Genomic DNA, 27,500 nt, shown 5'->3' with positions numbered 1-27,500 from the left:
CCAAATCAGGACACTCTTAGTACACACCAGAATTCCTTACACTTGCTTTCCCAAAAGTCACAGCAGCAGCAGCAGCAGTGTAGAACTTGCCATTAGGAAGCCTCCACAGATATCAGCTCTACATCAAAGGTAAGTGTGGCATTGGGAGGAATCACACCTGGGAAACCCTTCTCCCCATAAGCAAAGTCTGGGCTGCAGACCAAGCGAGCCTTCTGACCAACAGACATCTATATAAAAAAGACAAATCATTACAAAAATAGTACACACGATACATTAGACAGTTTATAAAATGCGGTATATTTCAACAGTTTATAGATAAGAAGTAATAAAAAAAAAAAAAAAAAAAAAAAAAAAAAAACTAATAATAAAAAAAATAAAAAAATACAGTAATGAAAGAGTCATTTAGTATATGTAGTAGAAATGAATAAGATATATAATCAAGTGTAGTCATACTAGAATTATGTGCCAAAAGAATAACAAACTGGATAAAAGTCCAAAGACTCATGTTATCAAGCAAAGATGACCAAGAATTTTATATACAGCCAAAGTAATAGACATGAAGAGAAATGAGTGTGCAAAACTGATAACGTTAAAACTTGTTAGGAAAGTCAAAACCTTAGAAAAAGGAAGCCATGAGGCATAACAAAGTAAATACTGAAGAGCATTAAACAATCGCTTGGATCTTCGTTTCTTAACTGAAATCTAAACCATGAAAGAGCTCTACAATTACTTATGAACAACACATTATCCTCACCTGGGCAACACCTTCATCCCAGCCACGGATCACCTCTCCAAGCCCAATGCGGAATTTGAAAGGTTTTCCACGGTCGCGGGAGGAGTCAAATTTGGACCCATCACTTAGTGTTCCTGTGGATAGAGAAAGTGAGAAATATATATATATATATATATATATATATATATATATATATATATATATATATATATATATATATATATATATATATATATATATATATATATATATATATATATATATATATATATACTATGTTATCCCAGCTCCTCTGTTCATTTGCCACATTACTCGCTATCAGTCTTCTTACTCGCCCTATGAACCGTAGAAAAGTTCAAGTACAGTTTATCTTTCTTCCTTATCACCTTCCCTTTGTCATGAGAGAGAGAGAGAGAGAGAGAGAGAGAGAGAGAGAGAGAGAGAGAGAGAGAGAGAGAGAGAGAGAGAGAGAGAGAGAATCAAATATAAATTTCTTACCTGTATAATGGACCACTACTTGTTGGCCTGTCTTGGGCCATGTCTGGCCTGAAAAAAAAAAAAAAAAAAAAAAAGGAGATCAAATATTACATAGAAAACTTGCAACATTAATATTGTGTATTCTAAACCATTGACTGTATAATTTACAATTCAAAAGGTAGTAAAAAGGAGGTAATACTTCTACAAATAGAATTTTGTCTTATAATTCTTATTTACTATGAAATCAATTACTAATAGATCTTCAAGCTTATCATAAATTTTTGCTTTATATCAATACAGAAAATCAGAGACAAGAGATTAGTGCAACTCCACTTGCATTCACTTTAACACTACACAGCAACTCCACTTACTGCATTTAATAAACTATTGATTTCCTAAAGAACAAGTTGAGATCTGAAGGCCAAGTATTTAGGCAAAAATTTGGGGTTGACTGATATATATGATCCAAGATTTCTTTTTGGATGAAAATAAAGGACTGCAAACAACCCAATAGTAACTCTTGCCTTCAGAAATTAAACATTTACTTACTATGACCAGTAAACAAGACAAATCTTTACTATTTAGGTACATGGAGATAACATTTTAAGCTTTTATTGAAAATAACAATTTCCTCATGTAAATATTTATGAATTTGTCTTACTGTTATCTATAATGCATTCTTGAACACTGTCTGGGTCAAAAACATGTTAATTAGCTAACTGTGCACCATGTCATGCCACAGCTACCATAGTTCAACATGGCTTCACCAGCCAATTATGTATAAGACTCAAAATAAATTTCAGTGTGATGTAGAAATGGCCACTGCAGCTTTTGGACATGTTGAAGTGTGTGGGGTGACATTTAATTATTGGAACTTCACCAAGAGAGGTGGTGGTTTTCAGACCCTCCTCCATGACCACAATGTTCTTTCCATATCAATACTCCCCACTGTGTTGTGAGTCTTGCATGTACAGAAAATAAGACTATAAAAGAGAATAACCCTACGAAAGAACTCAACCAAAAATAAGAAGTGGCACCACTGCACATTCATGATCATATTATGAAGTAAGACATGTCATCATCTTGTCAGTGAGGTATGTGAGAGAGAGAGAGAGAGAGAGAGAGAGAGAGAGAGAGAGAGAGAGAGAGAGAGAGAGAGAGAGAGAGAGAGAGAATGAAATAAATTCATCAATGTAAGTAGTTATAATTTTTTTTGTCATTTTTGTTTTTTTTACTATTTTTGTAGTACATTTGACTTTTGACTTTTTTTTTTGTTTTACAATTTTGCAATAGAATAGTGAATAGGTGGAACAGCCTCCCCAATACTATGGTAAATCTAAGATCATTGTTGAATTTTTAACCCCCTTCAGTACTGGGATGCCTTTTTATCACGAATTTTGGGTAGGATTAGACAATTTTACTTACATTATGAACTATGTACAGAGGTCAAAAGATTAATGGAGAGAGTTTCCACTATTTTAGTTACCCACTTTAAGTTTCTGAGGGTGTATAGAATCGTCAAATAGCAAGCAGAATAAATGTGAAAGGGTTAAAGGATATTGGATTGGGTGTGGAAGTGTCGAAATGTCAGACAAAAATAGGATTATACAGCAATAATTGAAAATACCTGCCTCGACCACAGTGACCAATGACCATAGAACTTAGCTTTGGTAGCTCAGAGCTGGAGTTACAGGCTTAGTTAGCCTCTTTTGGAAATCTTCTACGTCATAACATAACATAACATAAATAATAGGATAACAAAGGGCCACCAGGGCCCATCTAGGTTATCCTGTATCAGTCGCACAGCGACCTCGTCATCAGTACTTAAAGATACACTTACAAGTGTATTCTTTGAACCGCCCCTGCTGGCAAACAGACCCTGCAACTAAAGGCCCGCGTCACCTTGACTTCCGAGGTGACTGTCATACCGAACCGAACCAGCCCGCAACAGCACACGGTCTGCCTGATAAGCCTCTCCCACACTTCCTCGAGGGGCAGCTTCCCCGGCAAATTTCTGATAAATAACAAAGCACATTCCGAAGTTTCTAGAGTGTACACGTTCATAGAAAGTTCACGCTGAATTTCAGGCAAGTTTTAGTCATTTCCGCAATCCGTGGGAGTAACGACCGTCCTTGAAGAAACATGCGCAATGCGGAATGCGGCGAGGCGAGGCGACCCTCCAGCCCTCCAACCCTCCAGCCTGCCGCTGCCCTCAGCAACCTGTCACTCCTCACTGCTCCCCATACACTTTCCTGCCACCACACCACCACCGCCACACCTTAACCCTTACATTCTGCTGGAGACGAGCTATGTGAGGGAATATCTAGAATGAAACAACAAACGGTAACCTTGAACACTAACATTCCGGTGGGAGGTTTCGGTTTGCTTTATAATTACCCCATATTTTTCCCAGATTACCTATAAAGCCAACCTAACAGCCTCAGGGATTTCTGTGTACCAAACACATTTATTCAGTACATGTAAGTGAAGCCGTGAACCCACCGTTGCCAGGTGATACGGTGATAACTTCAACTCCCATGGTGGTGTGTGTGTTGCCGGCGCCTCGTCCTGCCGAGCCTGGCCTGCCTCGCCTCCTCGCTGCCACCTCTGCCTCTCAAAGCTCATACACCACTCACATTTCTTCCCATAGACATAAAGAACACCATTAAGTTAATCTTTTTGCATCTATTTCATTTTATGTTTTTCTATAAGTAGCTTTTTTATGATAAGAAGGCTTAATTTTGGGATTTTTATTCTATATTTGTACGTTTGACAGCCCAGTATTTTTTCCACTCAAATTCTTCAACTTTAATAGAGAAATGTCTGCATATAAATACTTTTGAACTTTGCCAATCTCCAATTTTTATAGATATTGGATTGATTTTTTATCAAAGAAAAAAAGTGCTACTGAGCACAAAAGATATGCATGCAGTAAAGGTAGCTGAACACATTGCTACCTGCGTGCAGGTGCATGACGTGATGGCAGAAAGTCCAGCAAGTAGAAGAGCAAACACTGCCGCACGCTCCTGTTTCGCTGTGGTGAATAGCAGTTAATATCCATGCAAATCTTATCTTATTTTCACATTAAACGATGAAAAGAAGTAGAATTAATGAACAATACCTATTTCTAGTGTGCTGTTTCGTTCTATGGAAAAAAGGTAAATAAATAATGCGGACATATATTATTTGCATCTTTGGTAACACCCATATCACTTTACACTCGACAATAGTCATAGCACTAGATAATCTGAAGTTCTGTTTTGAGCTCCTCGAAAATCCCGTGCCGAACCGCTTCATTACTGGCGATGTTGGATCTTGATGGCACATATTGATTTACTTTTTTATTCTGATTTTCCTCACATGTGAACCTTGCATTCTTATCCATCTATTAATCGGAGAGAGAGAGAGAGAGAGAGAGAGAGAGAGAGAGAGAGAGAGAGAGAACGTCTCTAGAGTCTGGATAAAGGTTCCTAGAAGTGCAATGTGCTCCCCTACACTCACTTGGTCTGCTCTTTACTGTTGGTTGTAAGGCCTGAGACAAATAAGGCATGATCTCATAAAAGACTTTTGGAGTTGCAAATTGTAAATAAATTGCAATTAGATAAGGCTGTGATGTGATAAGATCTTTCACTGCTCACGAGCATTTAAAAGTCGGCTTTGTGATCTTTTAAGTTTATTTTTCTTAAATGGCTTTAAAAAAAATCTTTATATAATAAATGTTGCTCTGTTACTTTATTACATTATATTACATTCACATTATTGTGCCACTCTGTAACTCACATCTAAATCCATAGCAACCATACTAACTATTTTATACTCTTTTCTCTTTACTTCCAAGATCTTTCATATATTTGCATCATGCACTCCAAGCACTGCAGGTAACAGGGTGCCTTAGCCCACATTCCTTACACTCAATCACACACTTCCCTTCTTTTCTTGTCATCAGTGACTTCCACAGAACTTTTTCTTTCAATTATTTAACATAATCAGATACAGCACTGTACAACACTAATACATTATCCATATAAATAATTTCAAATTTAAAGACTTTTAAATGGGTTGCTTAAAGTATTTCATATGGTAATTATCTTATTATTTAAAGCTCAATTTTCTTACAAGGTGAAATTTTCAGTTTGTACATTACAAGTATAAATAGACAATAAAAATGTTCCTGAAGTGACAAACACTGAATAAAAAAATAATCTAAATCACAATAAAAATGTTCCTGAAGAGAATAAAACATAGTCTAAATCTTAGTGGAAAAATATTCCTGTACTGTTTCATACAGAATGAGATATACAACACAGAAAACTCATAATGGTAAAAAATTAGGAAACAATCATTCTTTTAAGAAAATAATGTAATGCTTTATTAGGCTTTGAAAAACATATTTGACTTTACTTTCTTTTTCATTTTCCTTGCATCAATCCATTGACTTCCTTTTAATTCTCTCTTTCTATTCAAGAGAATGTTTTCATACTTTGCATCTGAGTATTCTTGCTTATCTTTCTTTGACTGTGAATCATCATCATTACAAAATTGTATCCCTCTCTTCTCTGTGGACCTTTTGCTCAATTCCTGTGAATGAGTAAGTGTTGAGCTTTTCTGTGTTGTGCCTGAAAAACTAGATGGATATGGTGGCTGTATCTTCTCTGCTTCCTGAGAAATTCTTCTTTCACTACAGCTATCTTCTGCATCAAGTTCTTCTGAAAAATCTACATCATTAAGGTCATCAAAAAAGTCTTCATCGTTAGTAGAAATGGCTTTGCTTAATTTTGGTATAGTGTACTTCTCATTATCTTTACTTCCACCCACATTTTTCTCACTTTCCTTTCTGTTCTTATTTTCAAGATAACCAGACACAGATGCAATTTCTGTATCTTCTTCCATTCTTGGTGAGTTTAATGTATTTTTAATATTTCCCTCACTAAAGTCTCTTGTTTTAACAGCTGGAGTTACTGCACTGTGTGATGAATGGGAAGAGACTGGATCTACATCATTAAGGTCATCAAAAAAGTCTTCGTCATTAGTAGAAATGGCTTCACTTAATTTTGGGATAGTGTACTTCACATTAGCTTTATTTTCAACCAAATTCTTCTCACTTTCCTTTCTGTTCTTATTCTCAAGGTAATTTCCAGACACAGATGAAGTTTCTGTATCTTTTTCTATTCCTGATGAGTTTAATGTATTTCTAACATTTCCCTCAGCTGGATTTACTGCACTGACTGATGAATGTGAAGACACTGGATGCTTTACATTACAGGAGTCCACTTGTGGTTTTGCTTTAGATAACCACCCAGAGGAAGTGGGTATGGATGTTGAACTTGCAGAATTCCTTTTAAAACGCCATCCAAATGATGTCTTCTGAAAGCTCCAATCCTGATCGTCAGGCTGGCTTCCTTCACCACCCTTAACCTGAAAAATGAAAAGGAAGAAGAAGAAGAAGAAGAAGAAAAAAAAAAAAAAAAAAAAAAAAAAAAAAAAAAAAAGTCACATAAAACAAACTGTCATTCACACAGCAAGTATGTAACCTAACCTACCAGAGTCCTTCATATAACACATTTTAGACCTTGAATATTAACAGGAGTGCAAATCATAGCTATGTTTCATTCTCAACAACCATGTCCTTTCTATCCACATTTTAATCCTTAAAGTGGTATCAAATAGTACAAATTTGTACAAAGGCAAAGATTATCAAAAGTGTCAGTATTCTTAAAAATTAGATAACTTACTTCATAATCCTGGCAGCTTAAATTGTTTTCTTGGCAGAAGGAGTGAATGTGGCTAATGAAGTAACGACCAAATTTTGCAATTTTAGCTTCACTCATCCCCTCAACTGAAATACGAGAAATAAAAAGAAACATGGATGATACTTACTAGTATAACTCAATAACATTTGTAAATAATCACTTTGCAATTTAATAAATGATTACAATATGGATATGATTGAATAAATTCAGAACAAATAATATATGAACATAAGTAAAACTTGGAACTGTGCATATAAGAAGCAAATAGCTATGTTGTCATCAGTCATTTTAGAAACTAATGGTACAATAAGACTAACTTTTCCGAAGGCCGGAGAGTGTGGTGGGCCTCTCCTGGGTGAGCAGAAGCATGGTCTTGTTTGTGGCGACCAGGTAAGGCATGAAGTTAATTTCATCAGCAAGAGAGTTTCTCAGCTCCAAGAGAGACTTGTACAACTCCATCTAAAAAAATAGATCAATAAATAAATAAACACTTACACAAATATACACACACACATACACACATATAAGTACTTGGTGAATTGACATATTCGTTTGAAAAGTAGCATTTAACAACCACTGCACTGATGTGTTACCTCTATACTTTCTTCACTAACACAAGCAAAATTTAACTTGTCATTTGCTAACTGTTTCCTGTAAGACTCTGACTGTTGATTGCACACAAAAAATTATCAATTAATGACAAGCATTGCCATTCAAGTATGTAGCTAGCCAAGTAGGGAAGGAGGGAGGTAGAAGCCCACTAAGCTCCTGTAACATACAACTTACACATTAATTTCTTAAAAAATAAAGCAAAATGCAGCATAATTTCATAAATTATTTTTACTTAGAATTACTTGACCTATCAAATCATAATGTACCTTAAATTTAGGGACATCCTGTACACACACACACACACACACACACACACACACACACACACACATATGTAGACCCTTTCTGACTTAAGAACATACCATCAATTTTTGCTTTTCTTGATCTTCCTCATTTTCATGAGATTCATCCTTATTCAGCTCCTTACTTTGGTGGGCCTGCACCACATCAGTCCTGACAGACCCCAAAGCAGTGGCAATGCCAGGAACTTGCAGAAGCTTAGAACTTGCTGAGTTTTGTTTTGAAGTGGATCTTTCTCTCTCCCTACTTGGTGTGAATAAGAAGTCCCTGCAAATTGAGAATAATAATTATATACATATACTCATAATTTGCCTCTTCTTTCATATTGAGAGAAAAAAGCATATAAAAATAAATAAAATATAAAGAAAGAGATTGGGTTTAAGGAACTGGTATGATCAAAACCATAATTTCATGCTATTTAGCAAACTTTTCTTAGTTTGAAAAGGGAGGCATTTGGTAACAAAAGTTCCACTGTATATAAGGAGCTAGGAAAATAGGTGATATCTGGTTATGAACACTTTTTCATGATTGATATAACTGTCTTTAAATTTCAATAAATGACTCGTAACTTTGAGAAAATATTCTAAAACAGTGCATACACACCTTGGATTGAATGTTTGTCGGACAGAGGTAGTAGTAGTGGTGGTGGAGGCTGCACCATGATTCAGGTCACTCCTCTTCACCACACACTTTAGTTGCTCCATCATGATGGCTGATGGTGCTAAACGTACTTTGACACTGAAAACAGTTCAGATATCAGTATCAAAGGAAACGAATAGTCATGTCACAGAATTTGTTGGATATTACTGAATTCATGTACATTAATTACTAAGTTTTCCATCATGAGGTACAAAAGACATGAGGAAGTATCTTAGTGCTACAGAATACAAGGAGAAAATTTCGGTCATAAAGTACCACTCACAAAAATAACACTGGGAGGAATAGTATGTCCGTTGGTAGTCTATACAAAATGGTGGAAATCGTGAATGTCTGCATAAACTCATGCACTATAGTACTGTTGAATCTCTATAACTTGAACCCCAATAACTTGGACTTCGCAATAAGTTGGACTCTGCCCAGACTGCTCGCCCATATTTTTTTCAAATTTTTTTTCTCTTTTCTGTATATTATTTTTTATTGACATCATAAAAAATCTAATTCTAACTAAATATTGCATTTCAGTTGTAGTTTAAAATTATACAAAAAAAGTCAATCAGAGTTTATACTGATTTTGTGAAAATCTGTTTTTGTTTTGTTTTGCTATATATATAGCAGAAATTATATCAATCTGTCAATAGAACTATCAACCTACCATAAAAAACCTGTGTAACTAAAAAGAGTCTTTTTAAAATGTAGATTAAGTGGCCCCTATTTTTCAAAGTCCACAGAGATAAGAAACCTTTTTCATAAGAGTTTTTATGCTTCCGATAAAGTAGATATCATATAAATTTGTCAAAAGAAACATCAAACTATCCTTAAAAACATGTGTGACTGAAACAAGAGTGTTTTGAAAATATATGTAATGTGGCCAGGATTTTTCAGTCCACAGAGATGATAAAATTTATCCATACTGTTGAACCTCAATAACTCAGCTTGCAATAACTCAGATTTCATGATGTCGGATTCTGACTGACCAAGGGACTAAAGTCCGAGTTAAACTGCTAGCCCCAATTTTTTTCAAAAAAATTTTGTGTGTGTGTGTGTGTGTGTGTGTGTGTGTGTGTGTGTGTGTGTGTGGAGAGGGAAGATTCGTATAAGTTGGACATTCGTGTTAGTCGGACCAACCTTTCCCCCTATTCGTCTGAGTTACCGAGGGTCATCAGTACATGTATCTAAGAATACCAAAATACACCTAAAATCTTTCAACCACAAAAATCTGAGGAATAGCTATTATATTGAAACTTTATTGATTTAAACATATCTAAGTAAAAAAAGAGAAAAAGACAGTTCTTACTTAGGATCCTTAAGAGCATGATATGCTCTCTCACCCAATCCAATGGCACTGTAAGACATGAAGTCAGCTTTGCCTCTGCCTCTGCCCCGGCCCCAGCTCTGCCCACAAGAAACTAGACTCTCTGTGAGCCATTCATTATGCACCAACATCTGAACTGAAAAGAAAATATGCATCATTAAATTCTGAACCCTGTACATATATGACTTCCACAATCTATAAGGTGTAATGTGTGGTAATCATTTGATAAAGATTAACTGAACATTGAAGAGCTAAAATATAAAATCTAGCGTCATGACAGATACAATAACTTGTGGCAGTGCTGTGGTGGTTACGCATGACTAGTATCAAAATAAATAATTTAATGATTATTAATTACTGTAAGTGCATACATACATTTTGCTTCCATAGCATATTGGTAAATGTTAAAAAGAATATCTTTAATACTGAAACTCAAAGAGGAGATCTAAAGATGACATCATATAATGTTTGGTAGGTTAAATATATTGAGTATTTATTTTGAAAACATGATATTTTAGATTTAAATGTAATTATTTGGAAGAAAAACCATCATAAATAAAAGAGCACTAATATATAGAAATTCACTGAGAATATTTTGAGGAAAGAATGATGCATGAGGAAAAATAATTCAAGAAGAATAAGCTAATGTAGATATACAAGGGAAAAAATGTACTCACTAAGCTCCTTCCAAAAAGCTTCATTTTTGTCTTTCCCAGCTCCATATGTGGGCATCTTCATCCAATGTGGTTTCACTCGCTGGCACTTGGAACCTCGAAGAATGTAGATAAGAGATGTAGATCCACAACTAAGACCCCTCTGTTGTGATAAACACAAAATAGTCATGCTTTCTCTTAATGAAAAAAAGGCTGTAGTACTGTAATTTTTATATAATTAATATTAGGAAACTAATAGAAAAAAATGTATCCAGGATACAGAGTCAGTTATAAATATTTTTACAGATGCAAAAAGATCTCCAGTATGGGATCATACTGGTTATGATGTGAAAAGAAAAGTAAAAGATATGAAGCAAAGATACTAAAAAGTAGGTAAGGGGAGAAAAGAGAAAGGTGTATAAAGATACCAAATTAAAAATCCATGTTATATATCCATCTTGTCTTTAAATTTATGCCAATTTTTTTAATAATTTCCATACCTTTACTGTTTCAAAAATCTTCTTTGCATCTGAAGTGAAATCATATTTATCCTCCTTATCAAGAACTGCAGATAACCATGATGACTTTTTATTTGAAGTATCTCCAAGTAAACTGAAAAGAAAAAGTATGTAAACAAATGAATATATAGCAGATCTATCTATATAGGTCTATCTATATAGATCTATCTATACAGGTCAGCACAGAGAGAGAGAGAGAGAGAGAGAGAGAGAGAGAGAGAGAGAGAGAGAGAGAGAGAGAGAGAGAGAGAGAGAGAGAGAGAGAGAGAGAGAGAGAGAGAGAGAGAGAGAGAGAGAGAGAGAGAGAGAGAGAGAGAGAGAGAGAGAGAGAGACTTTACAAGACTCTACAAACAAGCTGTTTAAGTTGTCACCATGGGTACCCTCATGTAATGGATAACACAGCTGCCTAGCAAGCTTTACAAGCTTGGTCTGCTGCCATGAAATGACAATGGATGAGCAATGTGAGATCTGCTTTGCTTTCAACAAAATGGCAAAATAATGATGACTCTACATATACAGCATATGCAACTTACTTCTTTGTACAGTTATCACAGCAGTCTTTCTTTGGTGAAGTTTTATCAACCTTTGATGTGAAGTGAGATAAGATTGCTATCCTTCGACAAGTGGTCTGGTTCAGGAACTTGGACATTTTCCTCAACATGGCATACTGATGCTCTCGAAACTCTTCTGAGTTCAAGGTACTGATGAAATATCTGAAAACATGCAGATAATAAATGCATGTCAGGTAATTACATCCTACAAAATATAGGACAAAACTTTCATAATAATAAAAAACGACTTGTAACAATTTATTAGGCATATTTTCTCTTATTGAATGACAAGGTCTTCTAAAGCTAAATAAATGGAAAAAGATAATGTATTCAAGAAGAAATCTCAGTTGTTGATGTTATGTACATGAAATATCAATGTAAGAAACATAACAATAGTAAAATACTTTGTGTAGCTAATAACTGTCCACAGATAACGTACTTCTATATACACACCAAAAGGTTAACTTTCTGTATCATATAAATATCTCAAACTGAACATCCTCAGTTTCTTCTAAAGTAAAAAAAAAGACCAATTATATCATTCCCACATTAGCCTTGCAGGGGAGCATCTCACCATTTCTTTATTATCAGTGCAGTGGCAATCTTTTTCACACAACTAGTATCCATATATAGTGAAGAAGTCCTCACTCATTTCTACATCCATTACTCAATATACAAGTGCATCAAGTCAACGTTCAATGATACGGCAAACAAGTGGGCATGTGTGGAACATGATATATTAATTTCTCTAGTGTTTTGACTGAGAAGCTCTTTGTGTTTTGATAAAAGTATGATGAAAAGCTCACCTATGAAGACGGTCATCCCCAGAACCATAAAACACTGTGCAGGTTGATGGTAGGCCATCCCTTCCTGCACGGCCTATTTCCTGGTAGTAAGACTCAGGGCTGCCAGGAGCTCCATAGTGTATTACTCGCCTTACATCTGGCTTATTGATGCCCATGCCAAACGCAACAGTAGCCACTATTACGTCTACCTGAAAATCAGTAGTACACGTAAAACTTAGGACTACAGACACTGGCACTGCTCTAGCTGCATTAGTAGTGATAACAATAGATGAGAGTAAAGTTTTTTGTATAGTAATCTTATAGATAGATACTGGGATTACCACTAAAAGTTAATAATTAATACTATATAACACAAACAAATCTAAAATTTCCATCAACACTAGTAACATAAACTATAAAGTTCTTACCTTATCAAAAGAAAATTTATGATGAGCTGCCTCCCTCTCTCTTTTGTTCATTCCAGCATGGTACATTTCACACTTCACCCCAGCCGCTGGAACACACAAGATGAAACTTTAAGGGCATACAACCACAGAGAGTGAGGTATCTTAAACTTTAAAAATTATGAAGTAAGAAGAAATATATAATTGCTAAAAAGGAAAGATCTATACCTGTAAAACTGCTCCTTTCATATTCATCACCTTTGTTTTCATTCAAAAAAACAACAAAATAAAAGGTAAAATAATCACAAGGTGTTCGGAAAGATTAAAAAGAAATTCTGCAAAGAAGAGTGATAGGATCTGTCATTAAATTCATGTATTTACCTCTTAATTCAGAAACCACTTCTTCTGTGATCTTCTTTGTTGGACAATAAATAATGGTTGGTCCATCTGGAGAGTAGTTTCCTCCAGGTTCTCGTACCATGAGTGGCAGTATGTCCTCCAGAACGCTTTTACTTTTAAGCTTTGCTTCAAGATAAAGATTTGGTCGGTCAAAACTGGTAACAGTAACCACAGGATGTCTGAAAAATTAGAAAATATTGAATACTACACAATTCAACAATCTTAATTAAGAATTCTAACTTCCACTAGAAAATACTAAATTAACAAAATTTCCTGAGTTTAAAATAAAATATGAAAAAACAGCACAAAAACAAAGGTGACCTAAGGAACTGAGCTGTGTAGGTCAAAACATACTAGAGGATGTGTAAATTCAAGGAACATAAAGAGCTGCAGAGCATGTAGCAGGGATAAAGGTGGTGAGCCAGAAAAGGGAAAGGAAATGGATGGAAGGCAGTGAGAGAAGTGGAAAGAGGATGGAGGATCCTTCAAGAAACCAACAATGTCTTACCTCAACTTTAGCACAGAGCAAATGTCCTTCTGCACGGTCTGTGTTGCTGTTGCTGTCACAGCCAGAATTGGAACAGTAGGAAACTTTTTCCTTATTGTTCCAAGTTTTCTGTAGTATATGCCAGTATCAGTAAAGTCAGCATTAGGAAAATTATTCTTTGATATCTAACAATATATAGTGGGATGATTTCAAAACTCTAAATCATATAGGCTAATCTGGCTATCCAACCTGAATTCATGATAATTTTTGTAAGTTTTGATCAAATTTTGCCATTTTTTTTTTTTGCTATGACATTATTATCATTAACAGTTCAAATATGATAGGAAAGCCTCCTAAAATTAGCACTTGCATTATACAAAGAATGAAGTTAACCATCAACAGCAATAGGTGATCCTCCAAAAACAAAATAGGATGTACCTGTATGAGGAGCGGAAGTCGTGTCCCCACTGACTGAGACAATGGGCCTCATCTATGGCAAATAACATGATACCCACTTTCTTCATGAGATTCTCCAGTATATCTGAGCATGCTGTAATACCAATGAGAAGATATAGTTGAAAATAAAATATAAAAATAAATAAAAAATAGCTACTTTCCAAAAAAAGCATAGTCTGCTATCAACAGAAAAAAAATTCCACTCTCTTTAATTATCTACTTCCTAACCTTAAAACTTGGCATGAGAAACTTTGAACACTATGATAAAATCTTCAAAAATTGCAAGTAAAGCATGAAAAGCTTGTACTTACCATCTATAAATTCTGGAGTCACATATACAACCCGATATACTCCATTAAACATATTTTGGTAGACTTCACTCTTGTTTGTTTGACCACTACCAAGGAAGCAGGCAGGGATGTTCAAGGCCTGAAAAAGGGAGTTAATCATGACATCAATAAAAAAAATTTGCACAAAATCTGAGATGCAATTATGCAATAGAATAATTATTTAATAACCTGATATCATAATCACGATAATCTATTGTGACAATGCCCACTTATGTCCCTATTTTCTAAAATACAACAACTGAAGCTGGCTCACCTCGAGGCCCATAACCTGATCCTCCATGAGGGATATCAAAGGAGAGACTACCACAGCAACACCTCTTTGATACACTGCAGGAAACTGGTAACACAAACTCTTCCCATAGCCTGTTGCCATTACCACACAGTTGTCTTGTTTCTGAAAGAAAGCAAATCTCTTAGTTGAGTATATGGTCAACTTCCCAGCATGACTGCATTTTTACTTTCTTCTGTCAAATTTCCTATTAAAATGTAAATTTTTGCAGCTCATGTAAAAAAAAAAATATGTTAAGAAGAGACCACCAAAAAATGTATACAAATGTACTATCTATCCCTTCTCAATTATAATAATACAAATGAAGGTTGGCTATCAAATGTTGATTGGTTACCTGCAGGACAGCATAGATAATTTTCCATTGCATTGGACGGAAACAGGAATGACCAAAGTAGTTCTGCAGGACTTCAAGATGTTCTTCTGAAGGTGGAGGAACTCCCTCAGGCAGGACATCCTCTTCCTCTTCAAGCACAGCATCCTGACAATTAATGTTACAAATGAGACATACAAGAATTGTAAGTCTTCTGCTGGTATCCAGGTTACTCTTTGTAAATGAGTGTTCAATAATATGCTTCCACATGACAAAAATAATAACAGATACACAGATAAATAGAAATATATCAAAAACATGCTAATAATTGAATGAATCCATAATAGACCTAAAAGATCATACCGAGGGAGTGTGTGTGTTGAGAGAGTTGTCAACTTCTTCAAGTACACCCTCAAAAAAATCATCATCTTCCCAAGCATCTTCCAAGAGGGCTTCAGTAGCCTCTGATATTTCTTCATCCTGTACATCCATCTTGCATTCTTTCAAACAACACAATTACTGAGAAAAAAGAAAAACACAATTACATTTTCCTTAATTTGATGCTGTATAGGTACACCTCAAATAATTCTAATGATAAATGGGGAAAACTTGCAGTAATGGTCCAGTATAACTCTGCCACATTATTTTTTCCACTCCTTTGCAAAATCCATTGTATGCATATAATATGATAATATGAAGTGGCGGAAAAATACCACCAACCATCCACTCCCAACAAGTCCGAGGAACTGTGGGAAAGCAATGTTTTCAATGGACTAAAACGAAAACAAGTAATTTCCACGAAGCAAATTATCAGAATCACCTAAAACACAGCAGAATCTGTAAACCACGGTACTAAAATTTAAGTTAAGGTTAGAATATGTAGAGCATTGTAATTATCTTTTTTTCTGACATGGCAGTACATTTTTCTAAGCCTTCTCAATTAGTTTAAGATATGAAGGAATGCCAGTCCAGGCAGCCACTTCATCTTTTGTACTGGTTGGACCATTTCGTCACCATCCATCCCATAATTCGGGAGCAGCATGACACCGCGGTTCTCCACTCACACCAGCTACCTCTACTCCTGACTGTAATGGCATCAATGGGTATCATGGTATTACCTAGCATCATAAATGTGTAATGAAGATCTATGCTGATGACGATCTTGATGCTACAGATGTCCCAGGATTTCTACCGCGGCAGGCCTTGTTATTGAGACCAGAGGGTGTTGTTGACCATGGCACAAGGTACTTACACCGCGCCTATTAGTTATCAAACAGCAAAGCTTCCTGATAACTGATGACTCTCCAAAGAGCCACAGTCTCTCACCGCACTGAATCAATCAAACAAAAGATGACATTAACATTAAATGTGCACTTACATCAGTCTTAATTCCTGAGACGGGCGCCAATTCGTCCACTGATGTCAACAAAACTAACTTTGACATTCCTGATCTTGAATCTTGATGGTCTGATATTGCGGAGTTGCTCAATGCTCATAAGCCATACCTTTGCACTGGTAACTCCAGAGAAAATAAATATATTAGTAAATAACTTAGTATATAAAACAGAAAACAAAATGCACGGTGCCTTCTACACATTTTTTTTCATCTGGTAGACTGAGGGGCCCTTCGATTTTCTAGGTATCTTTTTATTAATTTTTGTATACTTCTGCAACTGTGGTTCTCAATTTTTTTACTACCACGCCCCTTCTAGGAATTTGTTCATCCCTCCATGCCTCTCTTGCATCCATGAATACAATTCTCTCGCAGATTTTACCTAAACAATCATCCTTTTCATTCGTTTCTATAGATTTCCTGTGGCAACACCATTTTTCTCTTCCCGTCTTCTCCACGCTTTCATTCTTGTTTTACTTAAACCTTTAATATTCAAGCATCACCTGCCCTTCCATACGTTACACTTTGCTGCGGGACACAGATAATCTATAATCTATATCTCCTCGCATTCACACCCATACATTATTCTGAAGCTCGAAAAAGATCACCACCCGGCAGACTGTAATTCTTAGCTATTGCATCCTTATATCAAGGGGTCCTCTGCTTCCATCTCATTGTTTCATTCAACCAGTCTCCACAGCTCACATACTTTCCACATCCCATTCAGCCGCCTCTTTATTTCCTCACATAGTAATTCTACTATTTCTTGGTCATTGAAGACCCCCACACTTCTCTCAGCCATCATACTCATTCTCGTCCCTGATGCACTTTCTAGTCAACTCATCTACTGTTTCATCACACTTATCCTTTTTATAACCATTAGGATTCATTACAAAAACTAAAATCACAAATATGACTTTAATTAACAAATTTTAATTCAAAGAATTACAATGACATACAAAATTAACATTCACATTATGTGTATATATATATATATATATATATATATATATATATATATATATATATATATATATATATATATATATATATATATATATATATATATATATATATATATATATATATATATATATATATATATATATATATATATATATATATATATATATATATATATATATATATATATATATATATATATATATATATATATATATATATATATATATATATATATATATATATATATATATATATATATATATATATATATATATATATATATATATATATATATATATATATATATATATATATATATATATATATATATATATATATATATATATATATATATATATATATATATATATATATATATATATATATATATATATATATATATATATATATATATATATATATATATATATATATATATATATATATATATATATATATATATATATATATATATATATATATATATATATATATATATATATATATATATATATATATATATATATATATATATATATATATATATATATATATATATATATATATATATATATATATATATATATATATATATATATATATATATATATATATATATATATATATATATATATATATATATATATATATATATATATATATATATATATATATATATATATATATATATATATATATATATATATATATATATATATATATATATATATATATATATATATATATATATATATATATATATATATATATATATATATATATATATATATATATATATATAGTATAAAATTTCAAGTTCCACAATAAAGTAGGTTGTCAAGATGTTCATGTTTGTACAGTACATACATAATGTCATCATTGGGATTGTAACCAATTTGTATGTTTCTAAATGATCTGGTATGGTTATGTCATCTCACTGACATAAACCTATAAAACCATGTCCTAATTATTTCTTTAACATATTTCGAAAATCATCATTACTTAGTTTTTTTGCAGACTTCTCTGAAGTGTCTGACTGAGAGGCTTCAGTTGGCTGCTGCATCAGTGCTCTGGGTACTAGGCTGAACATTCCTTTGCCTCTTCCTGGACCAACCTTCTTTAGCTTGCTGCCACCCCCTAATGTGCTTGGTTTAGAGGTTACGTCCTCTGTTTTCTTTTTCACAGAAGGATTACTGATTTGAACTGATATCGTCTTGTCACCAAGCTGTGTTTCATCCATTGCTTGCTGAACCTTTTCTGCTGTTTCAGCATCATGATACTCAATGTAACACAGGCCTTTAGAATGTCCATTTCGATATGTAACAAGTCTGACAGATTTAATTCCTCCCAGTGATTGAAATGCTTCTTTGACATCATTTTCAGTCATGGATAGTGGAAGTCCACTCACAAACAATTTTTCTCTTTCTAGACCTGTTGAGAACTTAAATTTATGTGTATGGTTTTCTGGATCATAAGGTGACACAAAGACAGGCCTTCCATTGAGGGGAGTGCGATCCATATCTAATCCCTTAACAGCAGATTCATGTGCCTTGAAGACCAAATAACCAAAGCCTTTACTGAGGCACTTGTAGTTTTTCACCAATCGGAAGTCTATAATTTCTCCACAACTCTTAAAGAATTCTATAACATCCTTTTCAGTTGTTTTGAAGTCCAGGTTGCTGATGAAAAGAGTGCACATTTCATCTAATGGTGAATCCTTGGTAAGAACTCCATGCTGCTTCTCCACTGAAATTTGAGGTATGCAACAATTTAGACAAATAAAGATTTCATCTCTGAAAATAATATCTCAATTTTGCATTAAAAATTGTATGATACTCTATATATCATAACTATGTCTGCAAATTCTAATAAAATATGAATTTGCAATATAGCTTTTTGGCTTTTAATGAAATGGTAATGTGTAGATGAAATTGTCATAAAAAATTGAGTTTTCACAAGAAATTTTGTTGTAGGAACCAAATTCCTAATACATAACCATTAAAGTAAGAATGCAATACCAATGTATACCTTTCAATCTTTTGGCTTGAGCTTCTTCTGATTCTTCAGCTCGCCTCTTTGACCCCTTTGATTCTTGAGGAACTTCTCCCTTGAAGCCTGGTGGAGGTTCTACATCCCCATGCTGGCTGGTGTTGGTCGGCTTCACTTCCATATTACCATCTTTCATTGTGCCCCTGAAGCCAGGTGGAGGTGCAACCTTGGGGATTTTCTGAGTCATGGCAGACTCTGAATTACTGCTCTTATTCAATTCCGATACAACAGTGTAATCATCCTTCTTTTCTGAAAGAAAATTACAAAATTTTTTAATATGCATGGCTTGATTATATGCTCTAATTCACTGTTTTCATCGTAAGTGTAACTCCTGATGTATTCCTATCTATACCAGTACTAATCACCATGTCAAACCTCCTCTGTCACAAGAGTCTGGTTGTGAGGTATCAAGGAATAGCCCCTCCACCCTCAGCACCTGACATGTGGATTGGGCCCCTCTACATCCTGATCCTCAGCAATGATGGCATGATAGACATCAATGCTTGGTGGAAGCATAGAGGCACCATACTGGGTTATCATTAAACAACAACAATCTATACTACAGCCACCTTCAGCTAATTTTCAATAGACTCTACACATGGACCACCATCAAAAGTCACCCTCAAGTACATTTTTCCATTACCTTTTATGGATTTGGAGACTGGAAGAGGAACCTTGAATAACTTGCTGCCCTGTTTAAAGAGAAGAATCAACCTTCAAAAGGGTGCATACAACATTGCAAGACAAAGCATGTAAACATAAAACAGAGACTTATTACACACTTTCCACAATTAGCTTAGTTAGGTTGCATCAAGTGCAACACAACTGATATATATATATATATATATATATATATATATATATATATATATATATATATATATATATATATATATATAAAGAAATTATACATATTAACTTCTAGGAATATACTGGACATACATACAATTACATAAATATTTATGGGATATGAGGTAAAAAAATTTCTTATCCTACTTATAATACTGGTTTATATTTAGAATCATATGATCTGCTACTGTATTTCCCCATATAACCCATTCAACTCCTTGCATACTAGGTTCAGCATAATGCAATCAAATAATAAAGAAATATGCAACAGTAGTGTATGTGAAACTCACCTGTGGACTTCCGTTTTGGTCATATTCCTTTACTGGCACAACTCTGTTGCCTTCTCTATTTTTCTTACGTTTATCTTTTGCACCCTTGCCTTTTCCACTATCTGGTGAAGCTGCTGCCTCTAACTTTGCTGCATCTTCAGCCCTCTTCTTGTTAACAATTACCATCCTACAAAATATGAAGGAAATTAATCTAGTGATTCTCATTTGGAAAATCAATGAGATACACACAATCAAATTTAAAAGTTTAAGTTCAAAACTACCACATGAAATGTTGATGCCAAAATGTGAATACAAAAACTTTTAATTCTATCTTATACTTTACATGATTGAGTATGTCGTACAAAAAAATATTTTCTTACGTTAAAGTTAAAATTGATATAACTATATTATACCCAAGTTCATGGGGGTGTTACATGGTGGCCCAGCATACCACGGGGATAAGAATAAGAATGGTGTGAGTGTGGGCCAACCATAGATAGATATACTAGAGATACTAAATCTAAATTACCTGTCTTCACAGCGTTTCTTAAACTCCTCCATTGACTCAAGGTCTCCTGTTTCTTGTTCAAAACGAAGGTATGCCGAACTAATGATTTCCACCTCATCCCAAACTCTTTCCAGGGCTCGCCGGAACAGCTTGCGGCAGTGCTTTTCTGACCCAAAGCTCCTGTTGAAGGAAAATAAAGGCAGTAAGCTCCTGTACACATGGAGAATTTTGAAGCCATTTCTGCTTCAAAACTACGTGCAGTTATATTATGAAGCCCTGTCAAATAAAGTGGCAATCTTGGCCTCACAAAAAAATAAAAACCTCTTATTCCTGATGCTCTCTGCTAACTACTGTCATATAAATTGAAGAAAACATAATAATGTTCTTACCTCTCAAGGTTGATGAATTCCAGCCATAAGTTGGATCTTTTGAAATTATTGTTCCTTTTCATTATAATGTCATTCCATATTTCTCTTGCTCTTTCACAATCCCTCACAAACTGTGCCTCAATACAGGCCCAAAAGCGAGGGATCTGACTCTCCAAGTCTCCCTCATCACCAAAATCTGACAACGAAAGACAATGGAAGTTTAGATCAAGAAATGGTAACAGTAGTTGTGTTTGAATGTTCATGTAAATCTGATGAAGAAAAAAACCCCTCTGATTCAAATGTAACTGTATTCCTTAATGTTCCTTTTATATAATAATGAACTTGGTATTACATGACTTGAATAATACTCCTTGAAGATATTACTCAGAGGGTATTTGTCACATATGCATAATGAACATACAATGAAGATGATGGAAAATGTATACATTATATTACATTTATCAATCATTGTTATTGCTTGCTGTGCTGCTTCTCTGAAGGATTCCAGCTGGTCCTCATGAGGCTGATTCCACTTGATCTGTCGCCGCAGGAAGATCAAGTAAGCCATCCACATACGGGTGGCATCACTTCCTATCTGAAGGCCACAGCTAAGACCCTTCTCAAGTGACCCTGAAAAAAAAAAATTCAATTCAAACCATTTGCAAATGACCTTATGTCCTCGGTACATAAATAGGATAAATTCTTTCAATTCATATTTTGATGAGCAAACCTAAGATCACTGCACATCAGATACCATCATGCAATTTCTATCTATGAAAAGTACATGTGACACTGCTATTATTCACAGGTTTGCATATAAGCATATTTGAATTAATACATAGTATTGTCAAAATATATATGACTTTACTTTTAATCAAAGCTGCAGTAGTTTTTTCTTCTCCTTCAGTAGCAAACATTTGCAGTGCTGTAATGTGGAGCTCACAGAGTGCAGAGGACCATGGGCAGTTTCTTTGGCTTCGTTCACATACAGGCAAAACAACATAGTCCAGTCCAGGAAACTGACGGATTACAAAAGTGACATACTCCTCCCACAGATCTGTTGGTACAGAAAATCTCAATAGACTAAGAAAAATTAAGAATTGCAGATACCTACAACCAAGAACAAACTAAATATATGAAGAATTCTGTGTAACATCTCATTTCTAAATAAGAGGCATGTAGAAGCACTTTTTACCTGGAACAAGGCACAGATCCAGAACTGCTCTCTCATACAAACTCTGAACAGCAGCTGGATTGTCTGATTCCTTTGTGGCAGTGATATAACGGCGATACACTGCCAGCTTATCAGCTTCAGTTTGGGACTGTAGCTGAAAAAGGGCACATCATTAGAAACTTAGTGGTAAAAAAAAAAAAAAAAAAAAAAAAAAAAAGCTAATGATACAAATATCAGTAAAACAATCAACATCATTTACTAGTTCATCCTCAAATGGGATCTTGTCTTTAAGTCGTTGCTCAGTTTTCTTAATGCTTTCCTTCATCTGTGCTTCAATGTTCTCTTCAAAGTATTCTGAGGCTTCCTCTAGCAGTGCATCGGAGTCACTGTTCAGCAGAGGGACACGCATCTGCCTCTTGTAGAGAGATTGAATCCTACAAAGCTGTTTCTCCAGGTCAGCTGTTTCCTGTTCAGACAGCACTGCTCCTGGCCTTTGTAGTCCACTGTACACCTGAAACAGAGACAGTGTGATGGGTCTTAAATCTCTTCTTTCATGCATCCTGTTGATGACCCAACTCTGTGCACACCATAAAAATTACACTATTACCTTTCTTTTCATCTCTAGAAACCTTACCTGTTTCTCTACAAGTAGCACTACCTGCCACACCAGAACACCCTCTGCCACATGTGTCCCAGCAGCAGTAAGAGCTCGTTCTCCCACCTGGCGTGTGGCCTCTATATCGCCACCACCCAGCATAAACATCACATACTCCACCCACACCTGCACACCTGGAAGGAAGTCATACTTAGGATAGTCACTATTTTAGGTACAAACTATCAAAAGGAAATACTGCATGCCTACATGGAGGCTTTCCCTGGAGGCCTCTACCATGGAACTGTTGGATAAGTGATTCAGAGTGATCCCAAGCATATGTATACATTTATGATGACCATTGTGAAAACATACAAAGCTGCAATGCAAAGACTAGCTCATGTTATTCAACACAGAAAAAAGAGGTTTATGTGTGGCCATTAGGTGCATGACTCAGGTACTCACTGGTGTAATCTTTCACTGCTCGTTCAAAAAGACTAACAATATACTGCCGCTCTTCATCTGTTGTGCAAACCTTCTGCTCATCCCGAACCCATTGTAGCCACAATTCTGTAAATTCATTTCAAGTAGTAATATTTCTAATTCATTCATTATATAAGTGTTATTCTCTTTCAAGATTCTGAACACACACTAATCTGGTATAAAAGAAGATTCCATATAAAGAAATCCCATGCCAAAATAGCAAAACATCTTCACCTGGTGTAAGAGGGTATACCTCACTCATCTTCTCTCTTGCCTTTCTTGCTTCTTCAAGTTCAAACAGTTCTTGCAGTGTTGTAATCAAGCTCACATGCCCATCATAGTACAACGAATTTTCTTCCAACTGAAATTTCAGTACACCCATTAATAAAACAAAACACTAAAAATTAAAGCTCCCGAGTAGTTTGTGCTCAGTGTTGCTTGATGTATGCTGCCCTCTGTACAATTTGTTACTTCCAAGTATAATATATAACATCTTTGCTCGAGAGAGAGAGAGAGAGAGAGAGAGAGAGAGAGAGAGAGAGAGAGAGAGAGAGAGAGAATGGTGGATGCTCTTTATCAAAACAATGTTATACTTCCTGGTGGCTTTCACCTCTACTGCCCCCCTGCATTACGGTTCTCATTCTACTCCCAGCCTGGATGGTCTGTGGCTAGGGAAGGAGGGCTAGCCTAAGCTACTAACCTGCTTCCTACATTCCTCCACTTTTAGCCATAGTTTCTTCTGTTGTTCTTCGTCCACCGTGTCATCAGCATCATCTGAATCAGAATCGCTGTTCAATGCCTCCGCGGTGTCCATCTCGCTCTCATCTTCACACCTATCCTGGCTATCCATGTTAGTTCACTCAAACGTTTCCTGTGTTGACGCTCACCCGCACAGCCACACCATGCACCGATGTAAACACACGCGTTGCCAGAGATTGCCACACATTGCCACTTCTCGCCATACCTCTCGGTTTTGTTTTGTACCTGTAGAGAAAAAAAAAAAAATAAATAAATACCCGCCCCCCAAAAAAAAATATAGTATTATGATTTTTGCTCTTGAATATCAGAATTATATATAAAAGTATGTTCTGTTAATTCATATTTCATTTTTTGATAAAAGAGTCCTATTATTGACATATTTTGGGAGTTTAATAATGTACAGTACGTGATGCAAGTTCTAGGTTGGGACTTTTCCCGGGATGTCAACACAGCAATGGTGGCTGGTGTGCCGAGTGTGGACGGTGAGGGTAGCCTACACAAACCAAGGAGGGGCAAGTCTGACAGGCTAATTGGATAACACACTAGTTACTGGTAAGTGCAAAACAACCCTTAAAATTCCGCTTATCCTTAACAATGATCTTTAGAGAAGGCTGAGTTAGTTAAAATGAATGCCTACTTTGACTTGCTCCCTACAAGCAGCAGAGATGGCTTAGTGGAGTTGAATTCAAAAGGGAATTGTGCTTATTCCCTGCAAGGTATTGTGGGGTGTGTTAGTTAGGTCACCACGCATTAATTAATCTTTGAACTCCCGTCATGTTTTCCCCTCATCATTGCTTCTGAATCCCTTGCTGATCGTATTCGTGGCACGTGTCACGGTACTCTCTCCTCAAGGTCCTCTCTTCCCTCAACTCTCAAACATCATGCCATGCTTAAGGGCGTCTACAGTATTCACCACCATTGTAGTATAATTATTTGTACGAGTATACTGCTAATAATTATGTATTGATTTTGTACCTCGATCAGTATGGATATGGCAGTAGTAGTAGTAGTAGTAGTAGTATCAGTAGTAGTAGTAGTAGTAGTAGTAGTAGTAGTAGTAGTAGTAACAGTAGTAGTTGTAGTAGTAGTAGTAGTAGTAGTAGTAGTAGTAGTAGTAGTAGTAGTAGAGGTAGTGAGGAATGGGATGGTGATTTTGGTAAAGGTGGTGATGTGTACTGAGACGGAGTGACTCTACGCCGCACCACCACCACCACTACCACCAGCACTTCTGCCAGCCACTGTGCTTTGTTGTTGGTGGTGTTTATCTGGCGTATTTATTGTATGCCGCATCCTGCACTGGGGCTTACAATCCAATTCTGGCCTGCTATTTGTCAGGTTTTGCACAGGCAGGAGAGAGAGAGAGAGAGAGAGAGAGAGAGAGAGAGAGAGAGAGTAAATGTAGAAATGACAAAACCGGTCCATATTATTTACGCAATTAAAATGATATAAAGTAAATCCTCACTCGCGTGTCTATTTATCATTTTTCGCTGCAATAACTGGACTTTTTATTTCCTCTTTATGGTGGTAGAAAAACGTAAAATAAAGTGAAATTAAAGAAAGTTTATTTCCGGTACCTTTCTGTATAATAATCTAACCAACTACGTATATTATTATTATTATTATTATTATTATTATTATTATTATTATTATTATTATCATTATTATTATTATTTTTCTTTTAGCGATAAGAAGTAAAACACTGTGATTGTGATGTGACGCCTGTGAATATTAGACCATCATTCCAGAGGATATATTCGCGAGTTTTGAACACAGAAGATTTGACGTCAACCCCATGGATAAACAGTGTCTTCTCTTTTTATCCCTCCATAAAAAAAAAAGTATTACTGCTGGATCAGGTCCCTAGCTTAAGTTTAAACAAGATATGGAATTGATACGATGAAGACACAAAGAATATTCAAAGATACATGAAGAGGAGATGGTGGCAGGTCGTGTAGTGTATGTGGTGGTGGATGGCGTGGGTGTCTCAGTGATGAAAGCGACAACCCTTCCTACTGATCCTCTTTATTACGGTGTTTTATGGCAGGGAAAAAGCGCTTGTGTTATCGCAGCGTGGTATGGAGGGGCGGCGTGGCAGATGCTGGGGCTGGACGGGGCTGTGGGTGCATGTGGTGAGGGTAGGCAAGCAAGGCCACGTAAATCACCGTGACCCGCCATAACCACATGAAATATAGCAGCGTCACTCCCTGCCTATCCCCCGTCCACTCCATGCCGTGTCCCCATCCTATCCCATCCTTCGCAGCGCTGCCAGGACCTCGCAGGACCTGCCAATTCATCAGGAGGGTTGCCTAACGAGTTATTATTACTTTTTCGTTGCCCTTCACTTCACCACCGGCATTCATTTCCCCTCGCCCTGGCCTTCTTCGCTACCCGTGCCTGCCTTCCCCTTTGGTACACTCTCGCGTGATTGGGCCGCTGATGAGCCATGGGTGTTAGCGCATTGGCTGTCGCTGGCACTTGTTATTGGAAGGAACGCCCAGTCCATTGGCGCGACAACGCTCAATTATGTCACTTTCCTTGGACGGTGGGATTAGGAAGTGGCGTGATTGGTGCGGCAGCGATCGCGTCCGCCGCATTGCATCATCGCGGGGTGATTGGTGTAACAGTGCGGGCCCTGCGTCACTCGATTGTTATGGGGGATAATTGACGTGGGGGCCTCTCACCTCACGGCCCAAGTGCTGTGCTGAGTTGCCCCGCTTGCTGTCCACGCCTTAGTGTTTTCTGGTGACGTGTAATGCAATAAGAAAAGTAGCGTGCGAGCAGTGGATTAACCTGTCACTACTATGTTCTACTACTACTGCTGCTACTACTGCTACTACTACTACTACTACTACTACTACTACTACTACTACTACTACTACTACTACTACTACTACTACTACTACTACTACTACTACTACTACTACTGCTATTTCTTCTTCTTCTTCTTCTTCTTCTTCTTCTTCTACTTCTACTACTACTACTACTACTACTACTACTACTACTACTACTACTAGCTGTCCTGCCATTGAATAAGATACAGAAA

General features: G+C 35.9%; 3 protein-coding genes across 3 annotated transcripts in view; all 3 read right to left on the bottom strand.

Moving 5' to 3' along the window:
* LOC123503543 (peptidyl-prolyl cis-trans isomerase Fkbp12-like) overlaps positions 1–3,826 on the bottom strand; it is a 4,933-nt gene extending 1,107 nt beyond the window's left edge. The window contains exons 1-4 of the mRNA XM_045253393.1: positions 3,713–3,826; positions 1,232–1,279; positions 755–867; positions 1–227 (exon numbers count right to left, since the gene is read on the bottom strand). The exon at positions 1–227 is cut by the window's left edge and continues 1,107 nt beyond it. Of these exons, the coding sequence (XP_045109328.1) occupies positions 93–227; positions 755–867; positions 1,232–1,279; positions 3,713–3,749 (333 nt within the window). The 5' untranslated portion in view covers positions 3,750–3,826 and the 3' untranslated portion in view covers positions 1–92. The remainder of the gene's footprint in view (positions 228–754; positions 868–1,231; positions 1,280–3,712) is intronic.
* A 1,094-nt stretch (positions 3,827–4,920) lies between these two features.
* Positions 4,921–16,557, bottom strand: LOC123503697 (Werner syndrome ATP-dependent helicase homolog). The gene is made up of 19 exons (XM_045253673.1): positions 16,426–16,557; positions 15,411–15,566; positions 15,072–15,215; positions 14,702–14,842; positions 14,410–14,527; positions 14,081–14,192; positions 13,664–13,771; positions 13,138–13,334; positions 12,781–12,866; positions 12,374–12,561; positions 11,550–11,729; positions 10,998–11,109; positions 10,522–10,660; positions 9,827–9,980; positions 8,476–8,610; positions 7,935–8,139; positions 7,278–7,419; positions 6,943–7,046; positions 4,921–6,625 (listed from the first exon to the last, which is right to left on the bottom strand). The coding sequence occupies exons 2-19, from the start codon at positions 15,537–15,539 to the stop codon at positions 5,582–5,584; spliced, it is 3,438 nt and encodes a 1,145-aa protein (XP_045109608.1). The 5' UTR covers positions 15,540–15,566; positions 16,426–16,557; the 3' UTR covers positions 4,921–5,581.
* A 1,655-nt stretch (positions 16,558–18,212) lies between these two features.
* Positions 18,213–24,682, bottom strand: LOC123503700 (squamous cell carcinoma antigen recognized by T-cells 3-like). The gene is made up of 14 exons (XM_045253678.1): positions 24,399–24,682; positions 23,933–24,059; positions 23,681–23,785; positions 23,258–23,412; positions 22,883–23,134; positions 22,645–22,777; positions 22,318–22,506; positions 21,906–22,079; positions 21,471–21,645; positions 21,103–21,261; positions 20,595–20,760; positions 20,099–20,147; positions 19,435–19,704; positions 18,213–19,152 (listed from the first exon to the last, which is right to left on the bottom strand). The coding sequence occupies exons 1-14, from the start codon at positions 24,546–24,548 to the stop codon at positions 18,374–18,376; spliced, it is 2,883 nt and encodes a 960-aa protein (XP_045109613.1). The 5' UTR covers positions 24,549–24,682; the 3' UTR covers positions 18,213–18,373.
* Positions 24,683–27,500: the final 2,818 nt, after the last annotated feature.

Source organism: Portunus trituberculatus, chromosome 14, assembly GCF_017591435.1.
Source record: "Portunus trituberculatus isolate SZX2019 chromosome 14, ASM1759143v1, whole genome shotgun sequence".
NCBI lineage: Eukaryota > Metazoa > Arthropoda > Malacostraca > Decapoda > Portunidae > Portunus > Portunus trituberculatus.
Note: the sequence above shows the minus strand (reverse complement) of the source record. Positions and strands in the feature narration are given on the sequence as shown.